At 34.0% G+C, this 20,724-nt stretch overlaps 1 protein-coding gene across 4 annotated transcripts in view; it reads left to right on the top strand.

Moving 5' to 3' along the window:
* The window catches only part of LOC115890542 (serine/threonine-protein phosphatase 2A regulatory subunit B'' subunit beta), a 76,014-nt gene that overhangs the window by 23,530 nt on the left and 31,760 nt on the right, over nucleotides 1-20,724 (top strand). For 3 of the 4 annotated variants that reach the window (XM_030910804.1, XM_030910801.1, XM_030910802.1), the window contains exon 3: nucleotides 16,558-16,855. In XM_030910804.1, coding sequence (XP_030766664.1) covers nucleotides 16,558-16,855 — 298 coding nt within the window. Of the gene's footprint in view, nucleotides 1-7,724; nucleotides 7,964-16,557; nucleotides 16,856-20,724 lie in introns of all 4 variants that reach the window. The other variant, XM_030910803.1, reaches the window with a different exon arrangement.

Genomic DNA, 20,724 nt, shown 5'->3' with positions numbered 1-20,724 from the left:
AAAGTGGGGTTATGTCTATTTTTGACAACAAGGAAACATTTTTGGAGGTTATATTTTTCTCTACCAATTTATGTAATTATTTTATAGCTCGTTTTATAGTTTAAAAATCAAGTGCCTGTTATTTTAGGAAACCAGTATAATTGTTAATGATATTACATTAGATCAAGTTGATGACTACTCAATAAACTAAAAATAAAACAAGTACAAAATTTTGCTAAATTAAAAAAAAACGTTAATTAACTTGGTATTATTTTAAATGAAAATTTGAAAATGAGTTATTTGTTCTAATGGTTTATAACTCATTAGTTCTTTTTTTAATAATCCAAATTTTAATTTCTCTTATTTCAATTAATAATTTAAAACGAGTTGATATAATTTGGTAATTGGTTATGCATGTTAATGTTTATATACATATCAATCGGTTTTAAAACGTTCTTCGACGTCTTCCGATGTCCAGTCGCCAGTGCTCCCTATCTGGCCAGAGGTCGCCTTCGAGCTCTCGTTGTCTATTCCTTCTTTCCAGCTCTTGCGTGGTCTACTCCTTTTTTCGTCGTCCCGCTAGTGTCCAGTTTTTTCTGTTTTAGAAGCCATTCTTTGTACGTGGCCATACCATATTAATTATTTTGTTCTTATGTCATCAGCTATTGTTCGATAGGCCTCCATAATTTCTCGAATTCTGTTGTTCGTACATCTTTTTCTTCTGGATTTACCTGCAGCCCGTCTCCAGAAATCCATTTCTGTCGTTCCTGGGTGCGCACGGCATATCTTTTAGCTGCCATATTTTTTATACATATCTTTTAGCTAATAATAGGCGGTTGAAGCGTAGTGCTAGCCACATTACCTTCCTTGTACCGAACGCCTCTAGCATGACAAGCTGTACCTTGCTACTCCCAAGACGTTAAACGCTTTCTTCCCTGAGCGTTTCTGCCCCTAATGGCTTTATCCAGAATGCCATCATTCCTTGAAATTTTTGCTCCCAAGTATTTATACTTTATGTAGCCATTAATATTTTGATCGTTTTCAAGGGGGATTTTTTTTCAAGATTTTCTTGGAGTCCGCCGACGCACATATATTCCGTCTTATCTAAATTCACTTCCAATCTCCATGTGTAGTCTCCATCTGTATTCTTCGATTAGCTTTCTGGTCATATATTCGAGATGGTCGGAGTCTTGTGCCAGTACTGCTTGGTCGTCTGTAAAACTTAATGTATAGATGGTGTTGGCGTTTAGCGGGATACCTATATGGCTACATTTCCGTTTCCATCAGCGTTATTTCTAAAAATATTTTGAAGGGTGTTGGGGATCTCAGGGAGGGGTTTTAATCCTTTATTTGGCATGAACCCACTGGAGACTGAGTTTTTAATTTTTATTTTTATATCGGAGTTTTTATGTATTTAACGGCTTTTAATTATTGTAGCATTGAAGTTTGTACCTTTCACAGTTTAACAGGCGGGATGCTATCGTAAACTTTTTTATGGTCAACCAATATAATAGTAGATGGACTTCCTTATTAACAGCTGACATTTTTTCCAGGATTAGTGTGACGCATGTTGATGTTTGTTTTATTTACTTAGGAATTTTTTAATTAAGTGACATTGATAGTAGGAAATAATGAAATTATTTTTTTATTGTAACCAAACCAAACCAAAATTGTTGTATGGCAGTAAAACTGGTCAATTTCACCAACCCTTAATTTTGATACCAAAACCTCTTAAAATTATTAATTTAAATACTGCCCTTCTTCAGCTTGTGGAACAGTTTTTCATTGGGGATGATATTGATGATCCGTGATTTCCCAGCGAAATCTTTGTTTTTATTCTTTAATGTAATGATTCTGCAGGACTCGATCAAATGTAAAGTAAATTCATTCAAACCACGGATCATGTCTCGAATTTTGTTTTGCACACTTAAACACTTTTAATTATTTTTGCGTTGCATTCACTTGTATGTGATTAATTTGTTGTCTATTGACAACTTAGAGAGACATACCAAGAACCATTGCATACGATACGAGCCAAGTCGATACTTAGTGACATAGAAAATAGAACACCCACTAAAAATTATTTATTTTTAATAATTGTTTATTTTTGTTTAAACTGTGAAACAATGTGATATCAGACCAGTTTATATTGTTCTTGCCAATTTCTACCAATGCCTAGGATACGTAGAAGGCCACATTTTACAATTTAGTAAGTTTGGTAGGGGTTGGATTATAAGTTTGCGAGAGGTAATATTTCTGATGTCGTTTCGCAAGGGGTTTGCGCAGGTAAAATCGTACGTGTAGCCCCTAGTTTTAGTGAATTTCTACGATGTTCAGTTGAACATCGTACAAAATGAACTAAAAACTCTTCCGTTTGATGAGTGTACTGAACAGATGGTACCTGGATCAATTTATAAAGGGTCGCTGATATGTATGGAAACGGTCGATTATTACAGGTAATATACGAGGTACCGCAAAAAGTTAAATATAAAAGTTATAGGGTTTTTAAATGTCTATTAGCGAGTAATACATTTAAGTATACAGGATCGGTCATAAAGTCGTGGCACATCAAAGTTTATTTTTTTTAAATGAACCCCTGTTTATTATTGCATATTTCAATTCTACTATCAAAATGTACCTCAAACCAACCTTTTCCGAGTTATTGACTTTTGAAAATATCAGTGGCGGCTCGTGGCCTGTGGGACTGGGTAGGCGACAAAATTTTAATTAATCTATTTGTTCCCCAAAATTTACATAATATCTTAACCCAGTTCGTAAAAGCCAATATGTTAGCTTATGGGATAGCTTAAGAATAGTTAGGATAAAACTAAACTAACAGCATTCAACATAATGAGACAATGATTAACATAATGGATATGTGTGTTTTATTTATTTCCTCAGATAGCAAGCTAAATGCTAATGCTTGATAAATAAGATAGGTAATAGTACCATGCAGTTCATCATAGCATTTTATTTTATTTCTATTTATTTACGTAGCTTAACAATAAGTAAATATATTTACAAAGACAAATTAGACAAATAAATTTACAGATTATCTTATTCATATACATATTTCGAGACTCATAAACAAATGAAAAGAATAATTACTTTTTATATATTTAATTGATTCGCCGATCTCTTAATAATGAAAATTTATTTATTATTATACCAGTAATGTTATCAGATTGTTGAAGGGCTATGAAAATATCTTTTTCGATTAAAAGTAAGGCCAATGACGATAAACGTTTATTTTTCAATGAATTTCTAGTGTAATTTTTAATGCGTTTCAAACATGAAAAATGTCTCTCAACCGAAGTACTTGTAAATGGTATGAATGTATTGTATACGTCGCATAAACGAAAATGAACATTAATTACTCCAAATTTTAATCTAAATTAATACTTATCCGTATCTCCTCCTTGTTAACTTAGAAATTAACATCCAAATGCACTGTACACTAACAGGAACACCAAATGCACTGTACACAATAATTCAAGTCAATAATAGGCAGTCGATAAACAGATAGTAATTAAAGTTTTAAATACTGAAACGTATGATGAATTATATATTATGGGAACCACCGAATTTCTAAAACCTACCGAGCTCCACGCGCATGCCGAGGCGACTGAAGATATCGCCTAAACAGTGTTCCCAACTCTCAAAAATTTATCTCCCTAAAAATCTAAAACGCTCGTATCAAAAATCCCCAAAATATCCCTAAAAACCTAAAAAAATATCCCGAAAAAACCCTAGAAATATAAATAAGTAATAATAAATAAACAATTTGTTGTGTTTTAAGTGGTTGACCTTGAAACGTCTGATCACAGCCATTGCAACCATTAGCCAACTGTTCGAAACTTTCCATTAAAGCAATATCAAACCTTCTTAAATCCAAACATCTAAAATCCCCACAACTGTTATCGAAGATTCGGTGATTAAAATAAATAAATTATTTTGTTTTATTTATACTTTCCTATTAATTTTGAAAAATAGCAGTAGCGGTCTTATCTCCTCTAGTCGGTAAAATTCCATTGAAATTTTATCCCTAAAAATATCCCCAAAAAATTTTACCCCTAAAAAAATCCCCATATAGATTTTTTCTCCCCAAATTTAGGGATAAAATCCTGAAGTTGGTAACATTGCGCCTAAACCCCGCCTTAATTCGACGTAGTCAGTAGTCAATGAGTAGTCATCGATTTCCATCGCTACCGAGCGATGAGTTAGACACAAAAGACGCACATTTACCTCGACGGCTGAGTGGGAGATCAAAATTTAATTTGAAAGGCGATGTCAGAAATCGCCGAACAAAGATGAATGCATTATACACCAACGGTCAATATTATTTTGATTTCTAACTGCATACGCCGGCGGTAGTTAATATATTAATATAAAATACTACAAAAATATTAAATTAATACCGTATGATCGAAAAAAAACGGCGTCCAGTTGGCTTGGAAATTACGATCGATGACATTTCCCATATAATTTTACATATAAAATGACAGCGATCTTCATTTCATAGCCATCGCTGACGCCGTTTTTATTCGATCATACGGTATTAATTGTTACAATTCATTTCCGTGTATTAAAGTATTTATATAGTATGTAATGGCAACATTAATAAAGATAAATATTATAATGAAAAAAAAATCTGACAAAATTGTAGGGTAGGCGCCGCCTAACCTTGCCTACCCTGACGAGCCGCCACTGGAAAATATCACTTAAACAATAATTCGATTTAATTAATTTCGATGTGTTCGGTTTCATTTAACAATGCCATTCTGCGGAAACTGTGATGCTTAATACTATTTGCCATTAGTTTTGAATTTAGGTACATTTTGTGTATTACGATTTTTGCTTAGAATTGAAGTGAGAATTGAATTGATTGCAATAATATACATTAGTACAATAGAACAATAGTTCCATTTAAAAAAAATAAATTTTAATGTGCCACAACTTTATGACCGACCCTGTATACATAAATTTACTACTAGCCAGATATTTAAAAACCCTAAATCTTTTGTCTTTAACTTTTTGCAGTACCTTGTATATTTTACCTAATAATAATCGACCGTTTCCATACATATCAGCGACCTGTATATCATTCCTTAGTGCTAAATTTTTTCTATTTTTTTTCTTTTTCCTACGTTTTCTCTATTAAATCAGTAATTTTGTGAACTTGATCGATAGCAGAGTGATTACAATGGAATCTAAACTGATATTTTAGGATTAATCACAATCACTTCGTGTCGTTTTCCATTAGTTCAACTGATTTTTCAATTCTTGAAACTCGTATCAGTTTTCATATTTGATATATTCAATTCATTATTTTAAGAAATATGTGTACAAGAGGTAGAATTTTAGAATTAGAATGAGTGGGAGGGGGGTTAATCAACCCCCCAACAATCAATCAAGGGGGTGTACAAGAGGTACATTTTAACAATATGTTTTCAGATGTACACAGATAAAATTTTGTACCAAAGTTATAGTTCTTAAGCAGTTAAGAATTTTATGTCAAATTTAATGTGTTGTATTACTACTAATCTATTGTATTGTACAATTCCTGTATTATGGCTTAGTTGATTTTGCTATAACATTGTCGTTTCCAAGCTATCGTAAGCGATTTTTCAAATATGGCCATCTCTATATTATTTTTTTGCATTAGCGAAGCTTAGTATAAAGTTATTGATCTTGACCGGTAGTTGGCAAAGTTGACTAGTTTTCATCAGAAAATGTTCAGTATGTAAAGAAATAGACATAATCCCATTTTATTAATATACCGGGTGTTTTTCAAAAGGGACTCACCCCTATAACTTTTTAATTTTTTCAGATAAAAAAAACAAAAGTTGCTTAGTTAGTATCCGACATAAATCACTTAGATTGATTGACGTATTCATTTAGTATTGGTCACTTCCTGTTTCACCGGAAATGACTACAACTTTTAATTTTTAAATTACTATTGGTATTTTTTTACTTTATTTGATAGAAAATGATATTTGGCGCTCAAGATTGAAATTTAAAATTCTATTTTTATCCCCAAGCAGCATTTGGACGTCGGGACAACGTTGTGTCACGCGACCAAACGTCGGGGCGCAACGTCGGCACAACCTCGTGCCAACCCTAGTCTGCGCTAGTTTGGAGAATAATTTTTGGGTCGAAACGACGTTGGATACCGACGTTGGCTAGAAGCCTAATTTAGTACAAACTGCAACGTTGTTTAAAATCCTAATTTACAGAAATACAAAACTAATATGGCGTCTAAGTCGCGTTTTATCCTAAATTGGGATAATTATAGTAAAAATATTATTTTTATGATTTAGTTAAAGACATATGTCAGATGACAGTGAAGGAAAACAAAACAAAAGTATTTAAGTGTGGAGGATTTTGAAGATCATAATTATTGAAACACTTTAACCGACTCTGTAACTCGTTACCCAAGGCAAAAAAGTTAAACGCAAACAACTTTATTGATAAATGTATTGTTTCTACTTTGAAAAATACTAATGGGCTTTAAAATTAAAGAAGTTTTAAAAATTTTCTTGAATTTTTTTTTTAGTAAAATGAGAATAATTTATCCGCAGTCGAAAAAATTGTTTCCGCGTGTTTTTTCGGGTCAAATATTTCAAGTTAATGTATTCAAAAAGCAGGAATTGCTATTTTAGGAACGAAACATTTTCTTATTTAACAACATGGCAGCTTTCATTTTGTTGTTTTGGAGATTAAGATGGAGTAGTTCGAGTAGTCGCATACTGGACTAATAAAGTCGCAGTTCGGCCGTAACAGGTAGTATACTAGTCGCAAGATTGCCTAATTTAGTCATCCTAGAGTCTAGCTTGTGCCGCTCTCTAAAATCTAAATAAACGAGGGAGTGGATAAACTATCGGTAATATATGTCGATGTATTTTTAAATTTAGTTTTATATGTACCTTTCTTATGTCCCATTTTAATTAAGTTTTTTTTATAAAAACAAAAACAGCACTGAACTGTCTGACTGAACGGAACAATGAAGTGAAAATTTAAGATTTAAGGTTATGGTTCAATACACTTGCAAAAAGGTAGTGACTCGACGTCCTGCCAACGTAAGAATAAGGAAATCTAAACAACGTTGGAAGTAGTAAAACAGACGACGTTTGCATAACGTTGGAATAGGTCCTGAAACTGACGTCGGAAAACTCTATATTGTCCAACGTTGTAACTACGTTGTCCAAATCACCTAAAGATCACTTAAGCAAAAAAGGTTACAAGACAACGTTTATTCGACGTCGCAGAAGCTTCTACTTTGCTGTAGTACTAGTCCAACGTCGGCACAACGTTATAAAAACGTTTAAATTTATTTTAATACCAAAGGTAGGGAGCTAACTATTTTTTGTAACTAATCCAACGTTGTGTTTAGTAAACATGTGGTCGCAAGTCGTGAAAGTGCTACTTGGGTCCGAAAACGAAAATGTCAAAAGTTGACAGATGATATGCCATTCTATTCAGAATACCATTTTATATAAAAAAAAAGTAAAAAATACCGACGGTACCATTTAAAAATCAAAAGCTGTAGTAATTTCCTGTGAAACTGGAAGAGAACGAAACTAATTGAATACATCAATCAACCCTCGTTTATGTCATATGCTAACATACTTGATATCGTTTTTTAACTTAAAAAGTAAGTAAGTTATAGTGGTGAACCACTTTTGACAAACATCCGGTATGGTTTATTATAAGTTATTTCATTAACATGTTTTATACTGTTTTAGAAAATTAAAAAGCTTAATACTATCTAGACCGATCTGATCAGTACAAATGTCTTAGGTCTTTTTCCATTCCACCATGTCTCGTTTAAAATGTAAAATCTGTTCCAATTTTCGGATACGCGTTTAATATTCCTACTAAATTATTCACGTAGTCCGACAGTGTGTGCGTGTGTGTAAAACATAGTGCTTAAAAATAACTACGAGGATCGTGTATCGTACAGAGAATGAAGGCGGAAAACGAGGTGAGGAGTTATTTTTTATTTAACTTTCTATTTTCACCATTATTGTGTTTTACTACATTAGACCCAAATTTTTTGGTTTATGTTGGGGACCCATTCATATTTGTCTCTTATAGACACATTGAATATTGATCATATGATACATTGATTTATGAAACTACAGTTACCAGTTTTGTTATTTATTTTATCTACAACCGTTTAGTTATAACGTTTTTACATCACTATTTTTTTAGTATTTCATACATACGTATAGATTGTTTTAGATATTTAAAATAAACAAATTGACAGCCATTTTTAGCTAAACCCGAAAATAGAAAGTACATTTTTTAGTGAAGGGAAGTGTGTGAAAAATCATCTAAATAGGTATATGTATTTTTTTTAAATGTTCGAACATCAAAAAACTATTAAAATATTGGTTTTGTACTCCTAAGGTGTGTCCTAAATGATGACATCGATAGATGTGATCATAGTATTACGTTTCCGACCAGTAATTATCTTGGGATAACAAATTATTAGCATAATTTAAATCATGGCAGAATTTATTAACAGTGTTTACTGCTTCGATCGACTACATACGGTCAGAATTTAATTTCTACAGTAAAGCTCCATACTCACTATGCGTTGATGCGTCGATTTGATGCGGATTGGTCTTGTTCTTGATTACCAAGACCAATCTCGCTTGTCACTAAAGGTGCATCTTCTGGAGACACAGTTATAGGTATATCTCAGAACTAGACACCTGACGATTTCTTAGGCTCATCAGATAGCTGCAATGTTCTATAAGCAGAGGTTTACGCTTTAAAAGAAACGGCGGACTAATAATATCTACGAAACCAAATTTTCTATTTAGGCAAACTATAGCTATAAATTAGTTTACCCTAAATAAAATATGTATAAAAATATTTAGAAACCAGTGTCTCCAATAGTTACGTATACGAGGAAAAAATCTCTGATAGACCAATCATCGTGATTTATTCTGACAGCTTGGGCATCTGATGCTAATAAGCATCACTATGGAATCAGTGAGATTGAAAACTATGATATAGACTTTGCTATGATGGACTGCCGAGAAGCACTGTCCTGACTAGGTCAAGGCGAGACCACTCTGTGCTGGATGCCAGGACACAGCAATGTGGTGGGCAACCAGGAAACTCGCCAAAAAGAGGGTCAGGAGAGAAGCCGTGGCAGATGACCCACCACCTGTGACGATCAAGATGCTGAAGGAAGCTATATGAACTACCATTAAGGCCAAGCAGCAAGAGACGTCGCAACACCGTAAGGACCGCGCGACAGCTTGTATATGGCTCGAAGACTGTGGTCAATGGTATATAGCAAAAACACAAAACAACTACTAGAGCACAAAAAGAACCTAGTGCGCATAATATTTAGTAGGTGTCGTCACTGAAAACTGCCCCACAGGGATAAACCTCGTGAGATATTCTCGTGAGAAGTATGGAAGATTTCCAACGACGACTACTGCGGCGAATGAGGAGAGGAAGATGAAACCATGGAGGCACTGGAAAACCGACGCTACAAAACTTTAAACCACGGTTTTTTGGAGGGACCAGAGGAAGCAGCAGAAGCCAATATCAGAGAGCTGGAAGCAAAGCAAAGCTAACGCGAAGAAAGAATGAGAGGAATGTTTGGTATACAATAATACAAGTGAGTCACAATGGGTCCAAGGCCTCGGGATAAGAGATCAAGCAGGATCTCAAACACCTAACCTATCCTAAAGGGTGCATCTACCAGGCATTTTGTGAGTAAGGTGAGTCGTATATTGGAGAGACTAAACGTCTTTTAAATGTACAGGGTGAGTCAACGATAGAGTAAAGTCCATTATCTCATTGGTTTCGAGGTTTACAAAAAAACATTAAATATAAAAGTTATAGGGACGGTTAAGATACACATTTTAAAATTATTATAGAGCATACAGGGTGCTTCAAAAAAGTGTGGCGAATATAACATATGTTTATTTAAATGCAACACCCTATTTTTTATTTTAATTTTAGATTCTGCGTAAAATTCCATAACTTTTTTGTATATAATGTTATATACCTAAAATTAATAGTTTTTGTAGTATTTAAATTTGTTTAAACAAATGTTAGATTGCAGTGTGATAAAAAAATGTCAGTGATGGAATTGTTTCTGAAGTTGGACAACTAAAATTTGGTAGGAGAATTTTATAGAGGCATAGAAAAAGTCCTATGTAAAGAACACAGTAGTAGTAAAGATATACAAGTAGGTACTATATATTATATAGTACTTTGCTAAGTACTATAAGAATAGATGTAGATTATCTAGAAAACATCTTCAGTGTGTAATGGGACGGTTTCGCGGCAGTAGTAATATTGGCTTTACCAAATGAATTATAAAGCAGAATTACTACGAGAAAAAAAACTTTACTGTATAAGAAAATTCCTATATCAGTATCAGTAGTCTTCAACAATTAGGTAATCTAGTATTACCCTAATCTGTGGCTATTCGCTCCGAAAAATCCAAGTGTCATCTTTTTCATAATATAGAAATACACCAAGAAATTCACGACTGCAATTTTAGTTTATTTGAGTAAAGTTAATTAATTTTAACTAATACCAGCAGTTGTAGCTAGTAATTAAGCTACTTGTTAAAGATAAGTAATAAATAGTTTTGTTTTGTCATGGCAACTATGATTTTATGGGGTAATTTGTATTAAAAATGGTTAAAAATAAAAAAAATTGGAATATATCGCAAACTATTAAAAATAGGTATATGACATACTTAATAAAAGTTGAAGAGTTTCGTAAAGTCTATCAGAAAAAATGAAAATATATAGGGTATCCCATTTAAAAAAATTGAGATTTTTTAATTTTAAGTAGTTGAAATTCATAAATATATTTTGAACACCCTGTATCATCTAACTAAAATACTTTACATATATCTTTTGTTTCATCTCTAAAAAATCCTCCTACCAAATTTTGGTACTCCAACTTCAGAAACAATGGCACCACTAACAATTTTTTACCACACTGCAATTTAACATTTGTTTAAACAAATTGAAATATTACAAAAACTATTAATTTTAGGTATATAACATTATATATAAAAAAGTTATGGAATTTTACGCAGAATCTAAAAATAAAATAAAAAATATGGTTTTGCATTTAAAAAAACATATGTTATATCCGCCACACTTTTTTGAAGCTCCTTGTATACTCTATAATAATTTTGAAATGTGTATCTTAACCTTTCCTATAACTTTTATATTTAATATTTTTTTGTAAACCTCGAAACAAATGAGATAATGGACTTTACTCTATCGTTGACTCACCCTGTACAACTTAACGAGCATAAATAATAATACGCACAGATGTAAAACAATGCAGTCAAGTATTGCAGACCATCTGTGATCCAAGAATCACAACATAGAGTGGTCAGGAGTTCGGGTTGTTTACAATAAACCTCACTGAAAACATACGAATGCAAGTATTCTCAGCGGACATCTCACGCCTGAGACTGCGGACATCTCACGCCCTCTTGACTGCATTCAGATTTTCATGGGTGAATGCTTAATATTTAGATTAGTTCACACTTGATAATGGTCAGTGATACATCTGACCAAAACGTTGTATCAAATTTCAAAACTAAAGATAATGTCAGTCCAAGAAGGTATTACGAATATTATACCTATATATATTTTATTTTTAAAATGTTTTCCCTTTCTCTTAAAGTTGTTGTAACCTTTGCATAAATCTTAAATAATTATGGACAGTCGATAAAAAAATTGGCAAGCAATAAGCAACGGCTACTGATCATGAAAAATGCCAGTTAACAATCAATTAGGTTTCCATTGGACGGCGTATTTTATCGGGGGAGATTCCGATTTCGTGTTGGATGCGATCCAGAAAGCCGAGAAAATATCAACAATGTCGACGGACGCCGAACCGGACAGCTGGACAGTATGGGACGATATTGAATTGCGCATTTCGCAACAAGAATAGGCTTTGTTATAAATTGTTTTGTCACATGAAAGATCGTTTTCGGGTGGAGCTTAAGAGCTGTACTGTTTGGGTCACTCTCAGGGCTCGGGTAAAGTGGGTGTGTGGCCGAAGGAAATATATATTATATTTCAGAAATCTGCCTAAGGCTGAGCCCGATCTTGTGTTCAGCCACATCCAAAATTCCAAACACACGTGCTTTGATTAAGTTAGGTTAGTTAAAGGTTTGCAGAGTTCAGCATTTGCCATAAAATAGCGAGCAATTTGTTACAAAACTATATAAATTATATATCACTGTAATAAAAAAACTTCAATTTATTTCCGTATTGTAACGGAATTTTAAATTATGCCTTTATTTTCGAGAAAATTTGTTCCAAACATAAGGAATATTTTGTTTTAAAAGTTTGATGTTTGACCATCAAACTTTTAAAAATAAAGAAGTTGTTTAAAAATGTGCTACAATACGGATATAGTATAATATCTTTTATTTCCCTCTCATTTGTGTAAAAATACCTAGCCAGTTTTACATAAAACGTTATATGCCGAACGCTTATTTTGCTACTTTTTCGGACTAGTGAAATTGACTCTTAATGACAAAATCTTACGCAACAAAGAATATGTAAATGATGTTCGATTATACAGGGTGTCCCAATATTCCGTGAATATAGAACTTTTACGAATTTTTGAAGTCAAATTAAATTAATTGGACCCAATTTACTTCTATACAAAAGTGCTTCGTTTATCCAATTTTTAAGATACTTTTAAAATTCTAGTTAAGTAAAAGTTACTAAAAATACTATTTATTTTTTAATAAATAACTAAACGTCTTTAAGAAAATCGGGACTTGCAATAGTCTTGTAGCAAGACCAACACCAAGACTGGATCTTGCAAGAACCAGACCAAGACTACTTTAATTTTATAATGATGATACTTGATTTTATAATGATGATACTTTTGATAATACTTACTAAATGCAAAACCAAGACTAAGATCAAGGAAGTCTTGGTCTTGAATTTGCTCTATGTAATTATTGCCTACTTTTGTTTTGATGATGCCGGCTTTGTTTCCATTAAAACATTCTTTAAAGTAGTTCCACACGTTTGGCTCTTCTCCTGATCTCTTCTGATGTTGTTTTCAAATCTAGAATCGTCAAGAAAGAGAACATCTTCAGGCTGGCACACCTGAGTCATTCTTGCAGTTGGATATACTCTTATCGAGAGACTTCGCAGAGTAACCATTCTGAAGCTAATCCGATTTAATATTACTTATTTCAGAATTAATTGATTCTTGGTCACTGCATAGTGCATATAGTAATTGCTCGATAACATAATGTTTTAACTACTTTGGTGGCTTGACAGTGATAACAACTTAAATGCTATCCCGTCTGAGGTTGTGCCTCACTTCTCAGTAAACTCATGTTGGGTTTTTTAGTGAACTTTCGAACAATTTTTTTGAGCCTCATTCGGATTCGTGCCACAACGGGATTATGGTCTGACCCAACATCCGCTCCTGGGTAAGTCTTTGCACTAAGTACTCCATTTCTGTATCGTTTTGGAGCTTAATGAATATAAACACATGCAAAGAGGTGAAACAATAAGTTATTATGGCAGAGTGATGTAATAGGACGAACTAGACACGATCCGATGGCGAGTGAGAGTATGGAATATGGAAGTATTTGAAGTACATGTCATGTAACAGAGGGAGCAAAGGAATTCCGATAACACAATGAGGAGGGAGTTGATTAACGGAATCTGCTTAAACAAAGTAGGTTCTGTCCAAATTAGCCCTGACAGGAAAAAGGAAATGATCGATGTAATTCACCGATAATGCTGTTTTTGCGAATTATGATTATGTTTCAACATCTCGCTGATGTAAAATTCATATAAAATTGTAAATTAGTTATTAAAAAATATAAGTAGTAGGTATTTCATCACTACCGGTTTAACTAGACAATTAATTTTTATGATCTATAAAAATGCGTTTACGATATTTGTAAATAACACTAACCATATATATGACACTATTTATACAACTGATTTAATGTATTTGCTTCAATTTTGCTTACTTCATTATTAGCATCAATTATCACTATTTTGTAATATGTTCTGTAGTACCAAAGTACTACCGTACATCTATTGACAAACTAAAGTTTGTCATGAACTGATTGATATAAATTATACAATGTTTTTCGAAACATGCGTAGGATTTGACGACTCGCAGAATAAGAATTTTCAAAAAACTTAAATATTTTTTCATAAGTAATAAATAAAATGTAGCTAATAATTTATCGACGTCGAAAATAGCTACAGGCGTCCATATTAAAATAGAATGTAGAATGTTTAGGAGGGAGGACTCTTCTTGAGTTATAACGAGTTATAACTCATCATACAATCTCAGAACTTTGACAAAAGCCAGTATCTGAGACTCAGCTACACTTGTACCCCTAATGTACTCGTCCAATTTTTAGCCGACCATACCAATAGGTATGGTAGGCTCGAGGGTAGGCTATTAAGATCGACAAAAAAAAAGTTTTTTTAATTTCACTCAAAATGAGTTATTTGGGTCATAAATGAACCGATGCATGCGATTGCCGGATACTGAAGCGTCAGACGCTCACATAGGAAATCAGTTGTGCATAATTGCACTGAACCAGTACCTCGCGTTTATCGCATGCGTTGAACGCATACGTTTCGACGCAGTTAGGAAATCCTACCTTTAGGAAATCCTACCTTTAACTCCAAAATTACAGTAGCTAGCGAAACGCGGTTTTCAGTTTAGGATTAGGAATAACATTTGCCACAAAATTTATAATAACATCAAAATCAGTCAAAGTCGCAGTTTTTGAGATAAAAAAAAATTGGAAAAATTCCTTTACTTTGAAACTAAAAGAACTGCCTACCAACTTTTTATTAACATATTTAGTATGGGCGGCTATACGTGCCTCCCGGCGCCAATTTTTTCAAATGGGACGAGGGTGGTTCATTAGCATATTTAGAAAAGGCATTATATTAGTATGATTTAAAATGTTTCTACTGGTTGGCTATACATATTATAAATCAGTATACTATGTGTTAAGCGTAATTACTACTGGTCGTAACTAGCCCGTTAAATATGATTTTAATAAGAATTAATGATTTGTACAATTAAGGATGTATATTTTTATATTTGTATTATAAGAGACGATACAGAATGATTTACGTGTATCGTAAATTATTTTTGATACAAGACAAAAACACGATACCAACTTTTAGTCTGAAAATACACGCATAATTGACAAATTGATAATATTTTTTGGAGAACTTACTCATTACCGCCTAGCTCTTAAAATTATATTAGGTATACAGTGGCGGATACAGAGGGGGGCCATGAGGCCCGGGTCCCCTCTAAAATCTGTAAATTGTGTTAAATATTAGGCTTTTGGGTTAAACACGGCGCTCTAAAAAGCATATTCTACGTTACTTTTGATTTTGCCCCCCCCCCCAAACATATTGCTGTAATAGGTACTCTAGTTATATTTTATTATATTCGTAGTAACTTAGTTTCAAGCTAAAGACGAACAAAATTCGTGTCTTTTGTAGTCAAATAACTATGAAATAAACCATCTGGTTCCTTATAAAAACTATGCTTACATTTTTGCTCTTTACTATCAAAAGCAGATAAATTTTCGTGGACCCCCATTAACATCTTATGGACCCCCATTTTTTGTTCACGCCTACGTAGACCCCCAGCAAGTCTCCCGTGGACCCCTGGGGGTCCACCTGGACCACTTTGGGAATCACTGCTCTATATTGACTTATATTGTTTGCATTCAGTTGCACCCTACATTATCCGATCAATATGATCTAGCTGATATCATTAACGTTGATTGAAAATAAATTCATGATGTTCAGAAATGTTTAATTTCAACCTTCTCAACCTTACAACGTAACGACACAGGACAAATGCTTAGTGGGAGCTCGGGACCTCTCGGACAGCAGCATCTTGCTAAGTGCATTGTGGTTGTAGGTATATCAGAAAACTTGTGTCTAGCCCCAGCTGGCAACTATTAAGCCTGGCCAATCACATTAGAGTTTTTGACAAACACAAGTGAATTAACACCCTCCAAATAACCACGCTAACCAACCTGATTGGTCAAGCTTAATAATAGTTGCTTGCTGGGGCTAGACTCTTCTTATCAGAAATATGTCGTCGAGGTGTCCGAGACCTCAAGTTAGCGATTATGTACCGGAAGTAAAAGTAAACTGTATATGATTTCCGATGTTTGTCTCATGTTGGTGTAGTTATTATTTTGAGCTTCCGTATCCTTTGCTTTCATGGCTCAAGACGTGAAGAATGGGCCCAAAATTATTCTTGATCAAAATGACGACGCGCGACGGTATAAGATTTAGGGAAAATGTCACGAGTTCCGAAGATGATACTCAACTTAGCACACGTATTTAAACCAAACAAAAAAAAACAAACATCGTCTTTTGCTATTTCCTGGTTAACTTTACTTATTTTGTCTTGGTCTTACAGATTTAACGCTAGTCTTGCTCTTGCTGTTTGTGCATGACCAAGACCAGTCTCGCACTAGTCAGAATGCTGTTATATTCGATGTTGAAGAACATAATTTTTTTGTTCCAGATCGATGTTAAAACCTCAAACATCGGCCAAGCCGTCCATCGACCTGCTGGCCCAGGCGCCCACGATGGACAATAATCGCCTGGAGAAGCTGGTGAAGAATTTCGTGCACGAAGACAAAGCCCGACTGGCCGCGGCCGCGGCCGCCCGCACTTCCAAACCGATGCCAAACAGTATTCAGTACGCCCTGCAGAAGTTCGAGAAGGGATCTGTGGTGGAAAATGGATACGCGCCGAAGAAACCCGCACCCAGCACGGTCAAGAAGGTTCCTGGATATCAGTCGACGACTACCGTTGAGCAGGTGGGTTAATAAACAATTGGATCTGGAGATTATAGATTGAGAAATTGGTTGAAACTTGTTTTTGTCGTTTTCTGTAACTGTAAGTTCAATGGTTTGTCAGGTACTTAAGGTAAATGTTGACTATAACGATAAGGTTCAAGTATGGTAGATTTCCAAATCTGGTTAGGTCTTTCAATTTTTTCTAAGAGACTAACTAGCATTTTCTAAATTTTACATGAGAGCTAAAAAAACGAAAGAGAGTTAAGTTTAAAGCAGCTTAGTTTGAAATCTAATAGTTTTTTTTCAACACGTTCTGGATACGGTAACGCTTCTGCGCTGTAGAAAAAATGCACTAGATATGGTAAAGTATCTATTCGAACTCGAAGAGCCCCATCTTTTCCTAATAGTTGGACAACGTTTCGTGCACTACGAAACCCCATCATTAATGAATCAAATCAAAAAATCGTCCAATTTAAATGAAATTTGGTATGTCGATAGATTGGACCAAGACCAACTTGACCCTGTAAGACACGTGTCACTGGGACAGTTAGTTTTGACGTAAAACATGTCAAAATTTGATGGCGTCCGATCGCGACCAAATTTGGTGGGTAGGCTATGTGAGCGACGTTGCATACGGTCCCACCCTGCAATGTTGGATAGGACGTTTCGTTTACATCTTCATTAGGGTGGGACTGACAATTTGATAATGAAGAAAAATGTGGGTCGATTTCGGCATAATTGGGGATGGGCTAAGGGATGACACCCTCGGCGTTTCGAACCGATGCCTCTACATGGAATTCTTCAGTGTTTTTCTTAATTATGGGTCGATTGGAACCAAACTCGGCACGTGTATAGAGGAACCCGAATGGAGTCCTTAGACATACATAGTGCACACACAATTTTTTTTCTTTTTAATTTTCGGCTATTTCTGTTTTAAATTTGCCGAGATACCACCTCGCATAATTTTTGATAGAAAAAAATGTATTTTGGACACTCTGTAACGTAAAACTGCAAGTAGGTACCTATAAAAATATTTCTGGTCACTGCAAGCGTTTAAATCTAGCAAGCGATAGTACCTAATTGGCGAAAATGTGGAATTTTACATCACAAATTTTAATGATCTTTGATAATAAGCTTTATAAATTAAGGTTTGGGTATATTTTTCATTGGTGCTCTCTAGGGGAACAAACGAAGCACTTTAGAAGTAAAAATTAGGATGGCGGTTCTTGAAACTTTTTTTTCTTGGATGAACTTGTTATTTTAATCTTTAATGAATATCTGTTAAAAATCGATTCTAGAAGTACAAAAGTTCCTAAGTGTTTCTAGTGTGTAAGTAATTGCCGAATATTGTCGAAACATGTGCCAACGATGCCTCCACCGTTGGTTCCAAGGTGGAAGCAACGTTGATGCACCACCGGCATCGTGTAGAACCGGCCTTCTACTTTATACGATATAGGTTTGTCGGGGTATTGAGTTGCGAACTCCAGTGCCAGTGCTCCATATGCCAAGACCGTACAACTTTGAACGAGAAACGTCTACCCGGCAGTTAAAAGACCATACCATAACTTGGTATACTGATGCTTCCAAAACCAATGCGGGAACAGGGATCGGAGTATTTGGGCCGATGAATATCTGTGGCACCTTTTTTAAACGGTTTTATTTAGCTCGACCCGTACGGTATTTATTTATTTGTTTGTTTATTTGGGTCAAAATTAGAAATTGAAATTTAAGTACCTTCCTGTTGTCAGATTGATCTGAAATTTGGTACACACCTTTAGTTCCGATGACAATACAATATAGTAATATCAATAACATTGTAAATCTAAGATAGCCGCCGGTACAAAATGGCGGATTTCATATTTTTTTTCTGGTATCTACTACTAGAAACATCCGGAATCCAGAATTACTTATATTTATTCTAGGTACCTGACAAATTATGAAAATATTTTTTCTTTTTTGTTTCTAATTATTTTGAGGTGTATTCTATGTTGTTTTTTTTTCATCTTTAAATAGAGTATGGTTTTAAAAGTATCAAATGATGTGTTATTAGGTATTTCACTTTATAATATTTATAATATAAAGTTAATAGAGGGATTGAATTCTGCAGAAGATGTGATTAATTACCGATATCTCTTGAAAATGTATTTCTTAAGGGGGTAAATGTTTGTATAAAATTTTAAAAATCGATTCTAGAAGTACAAAAGTTCCTAAGTGTTTCTAGTGTGTAAGTAATTGAAGAGTGGAAATACCAAAGGGGGTAAGTGCCAAAATTATTTTTTCGAGATAAATGAGAAAAACACAGTAGAACTGAAACTAATAAATTTTTAAAATATCTTTTAAAATACATAGATATGTATATAATATACATAAAAAATAGACGCTTCCGCTTGGCACTTGTAACTTTTGTTAGGACATGCAGCATAGTATTTATTACGTTTCTAATTTAATAACTTAATATTGAAAAATTTGGCACTTACCCCCTTTGGTATTTCCACCCTTCAACTGAGCTCGAAAAAACGATTTTTGAAAATCATCCTAGAGGATGAAAATGTGTATCAATCTTTATTACAACTGATATCAGAAGCACAAAAATTTGAGAGAAGATTTTTTTAAATGGCAGGGATTTTAATGTCGATAAAATGGGATACGATAGTGTTGTATGAAAATTTGTTACATGCAAATGAGATCTGTACTGGTACTACTACATCTACTTAATAACAAAAAGAGGGAGGTGTGTAAACATTTTACAAAAATTCATTACAACTGAATAAATTAAAAAAACTTTACTGTGTACTAAAAACTTTCATCCACTTTGGGGGCCAAATCGGGGATGAAAAATTACATGTAACTTCCTCTATTAAACAAATTGTGTTCGCTATCAAAGTTGTGGAAAGATTTTTCTACTGATTAAATTTACCCTTCAACAGCAATTTACTAAATTACCACAAAAAAGTCGAATGTAAACGATTTTCCATTGATTTTCGCGGTGATTATCCAACCTCCCCATACATTTACTTTAATGCCCTTCGTTCCAATTATTACTACTTTCCACGATATCACGGTATCCATTAAATTTTCCCATTTTCCAATCGGGTTAAAAGTGTATTCGTCGATGGCTATCGGCGGCGGTTTGCGGCCGGGCTTATCGCGATTTTTACACGCGAAAATCAATCGGCGGATCGACGAAAAAATAATTATTCTAATTAAAGTGTCGGTTAACAGGCAACTAACTAACCTACAAACACATTTTTCCCGCGTCTATTTTTATCTCTACGGAAGTTATATTATTGGCAAGCTTTATTAGAATAAATAGCTTTACCTCAGACACCTTATTTTCTATACCTAATGGTGCATCGGAACACGGGACATAGGACCTCTCGTATGAATTTTGAAAAGGTCAAATATTATCTCCCCAGATGATTTTAAGCAAGTTGTATTAGAGTTTTTTACGCGTTAAAGTTGCATTTCCGCATAGAAATTTGTTTTATGCAGAATCGGCATTTTATTTTACTTTAGCAAAAATACCGGGTGGCTCACCCCTATAACTTTTTTATTTTTTTTTAGATAAAAAAAAACGGGAATTGGTATGTTAGTATATGACATCAATTAGGATTGATTCACGTATTCAATTGTTTTTGGTCACTTCCTGTTTCACCGGAAATGACTACAACTTTTGATTTTTAAATGGCACCCTCGGTATTTTTTTACTTTATTCGATAGAAAGTGACATTGTAAATAGAATGACATATCATAAATATGTCAACTTTTGACATTCTCGCTTAATAAAAACTCTTCTCTCAGTATTTTAAAATTCAATCTACAGGGCCATGGTTATGTTAAAAACACTAATTCTTAATCAAGGAACCTTGGAAAAATAGATTTGATCGTCT

The sequence above is a fragment of the Sitophilus oryzae genome, unplaced genomic scaffold, assembly GCF_002938485.1.
Source record: "Sitophilus oryzae breed Bouriz unplaced genomic scaffold, Soryzae_2.0 scaffold_882_pilon_pilon, whole genome shotgun sequence".
NCBI lineage: Eukaryota > Metazoa > Arthropoda > Insecta > Coleoptera > Curculionidae > Sitophilus > Sitophilus oryzae.
This window is presented reverse-complemented; position numbering and strand designations above follow the sequence as displayed.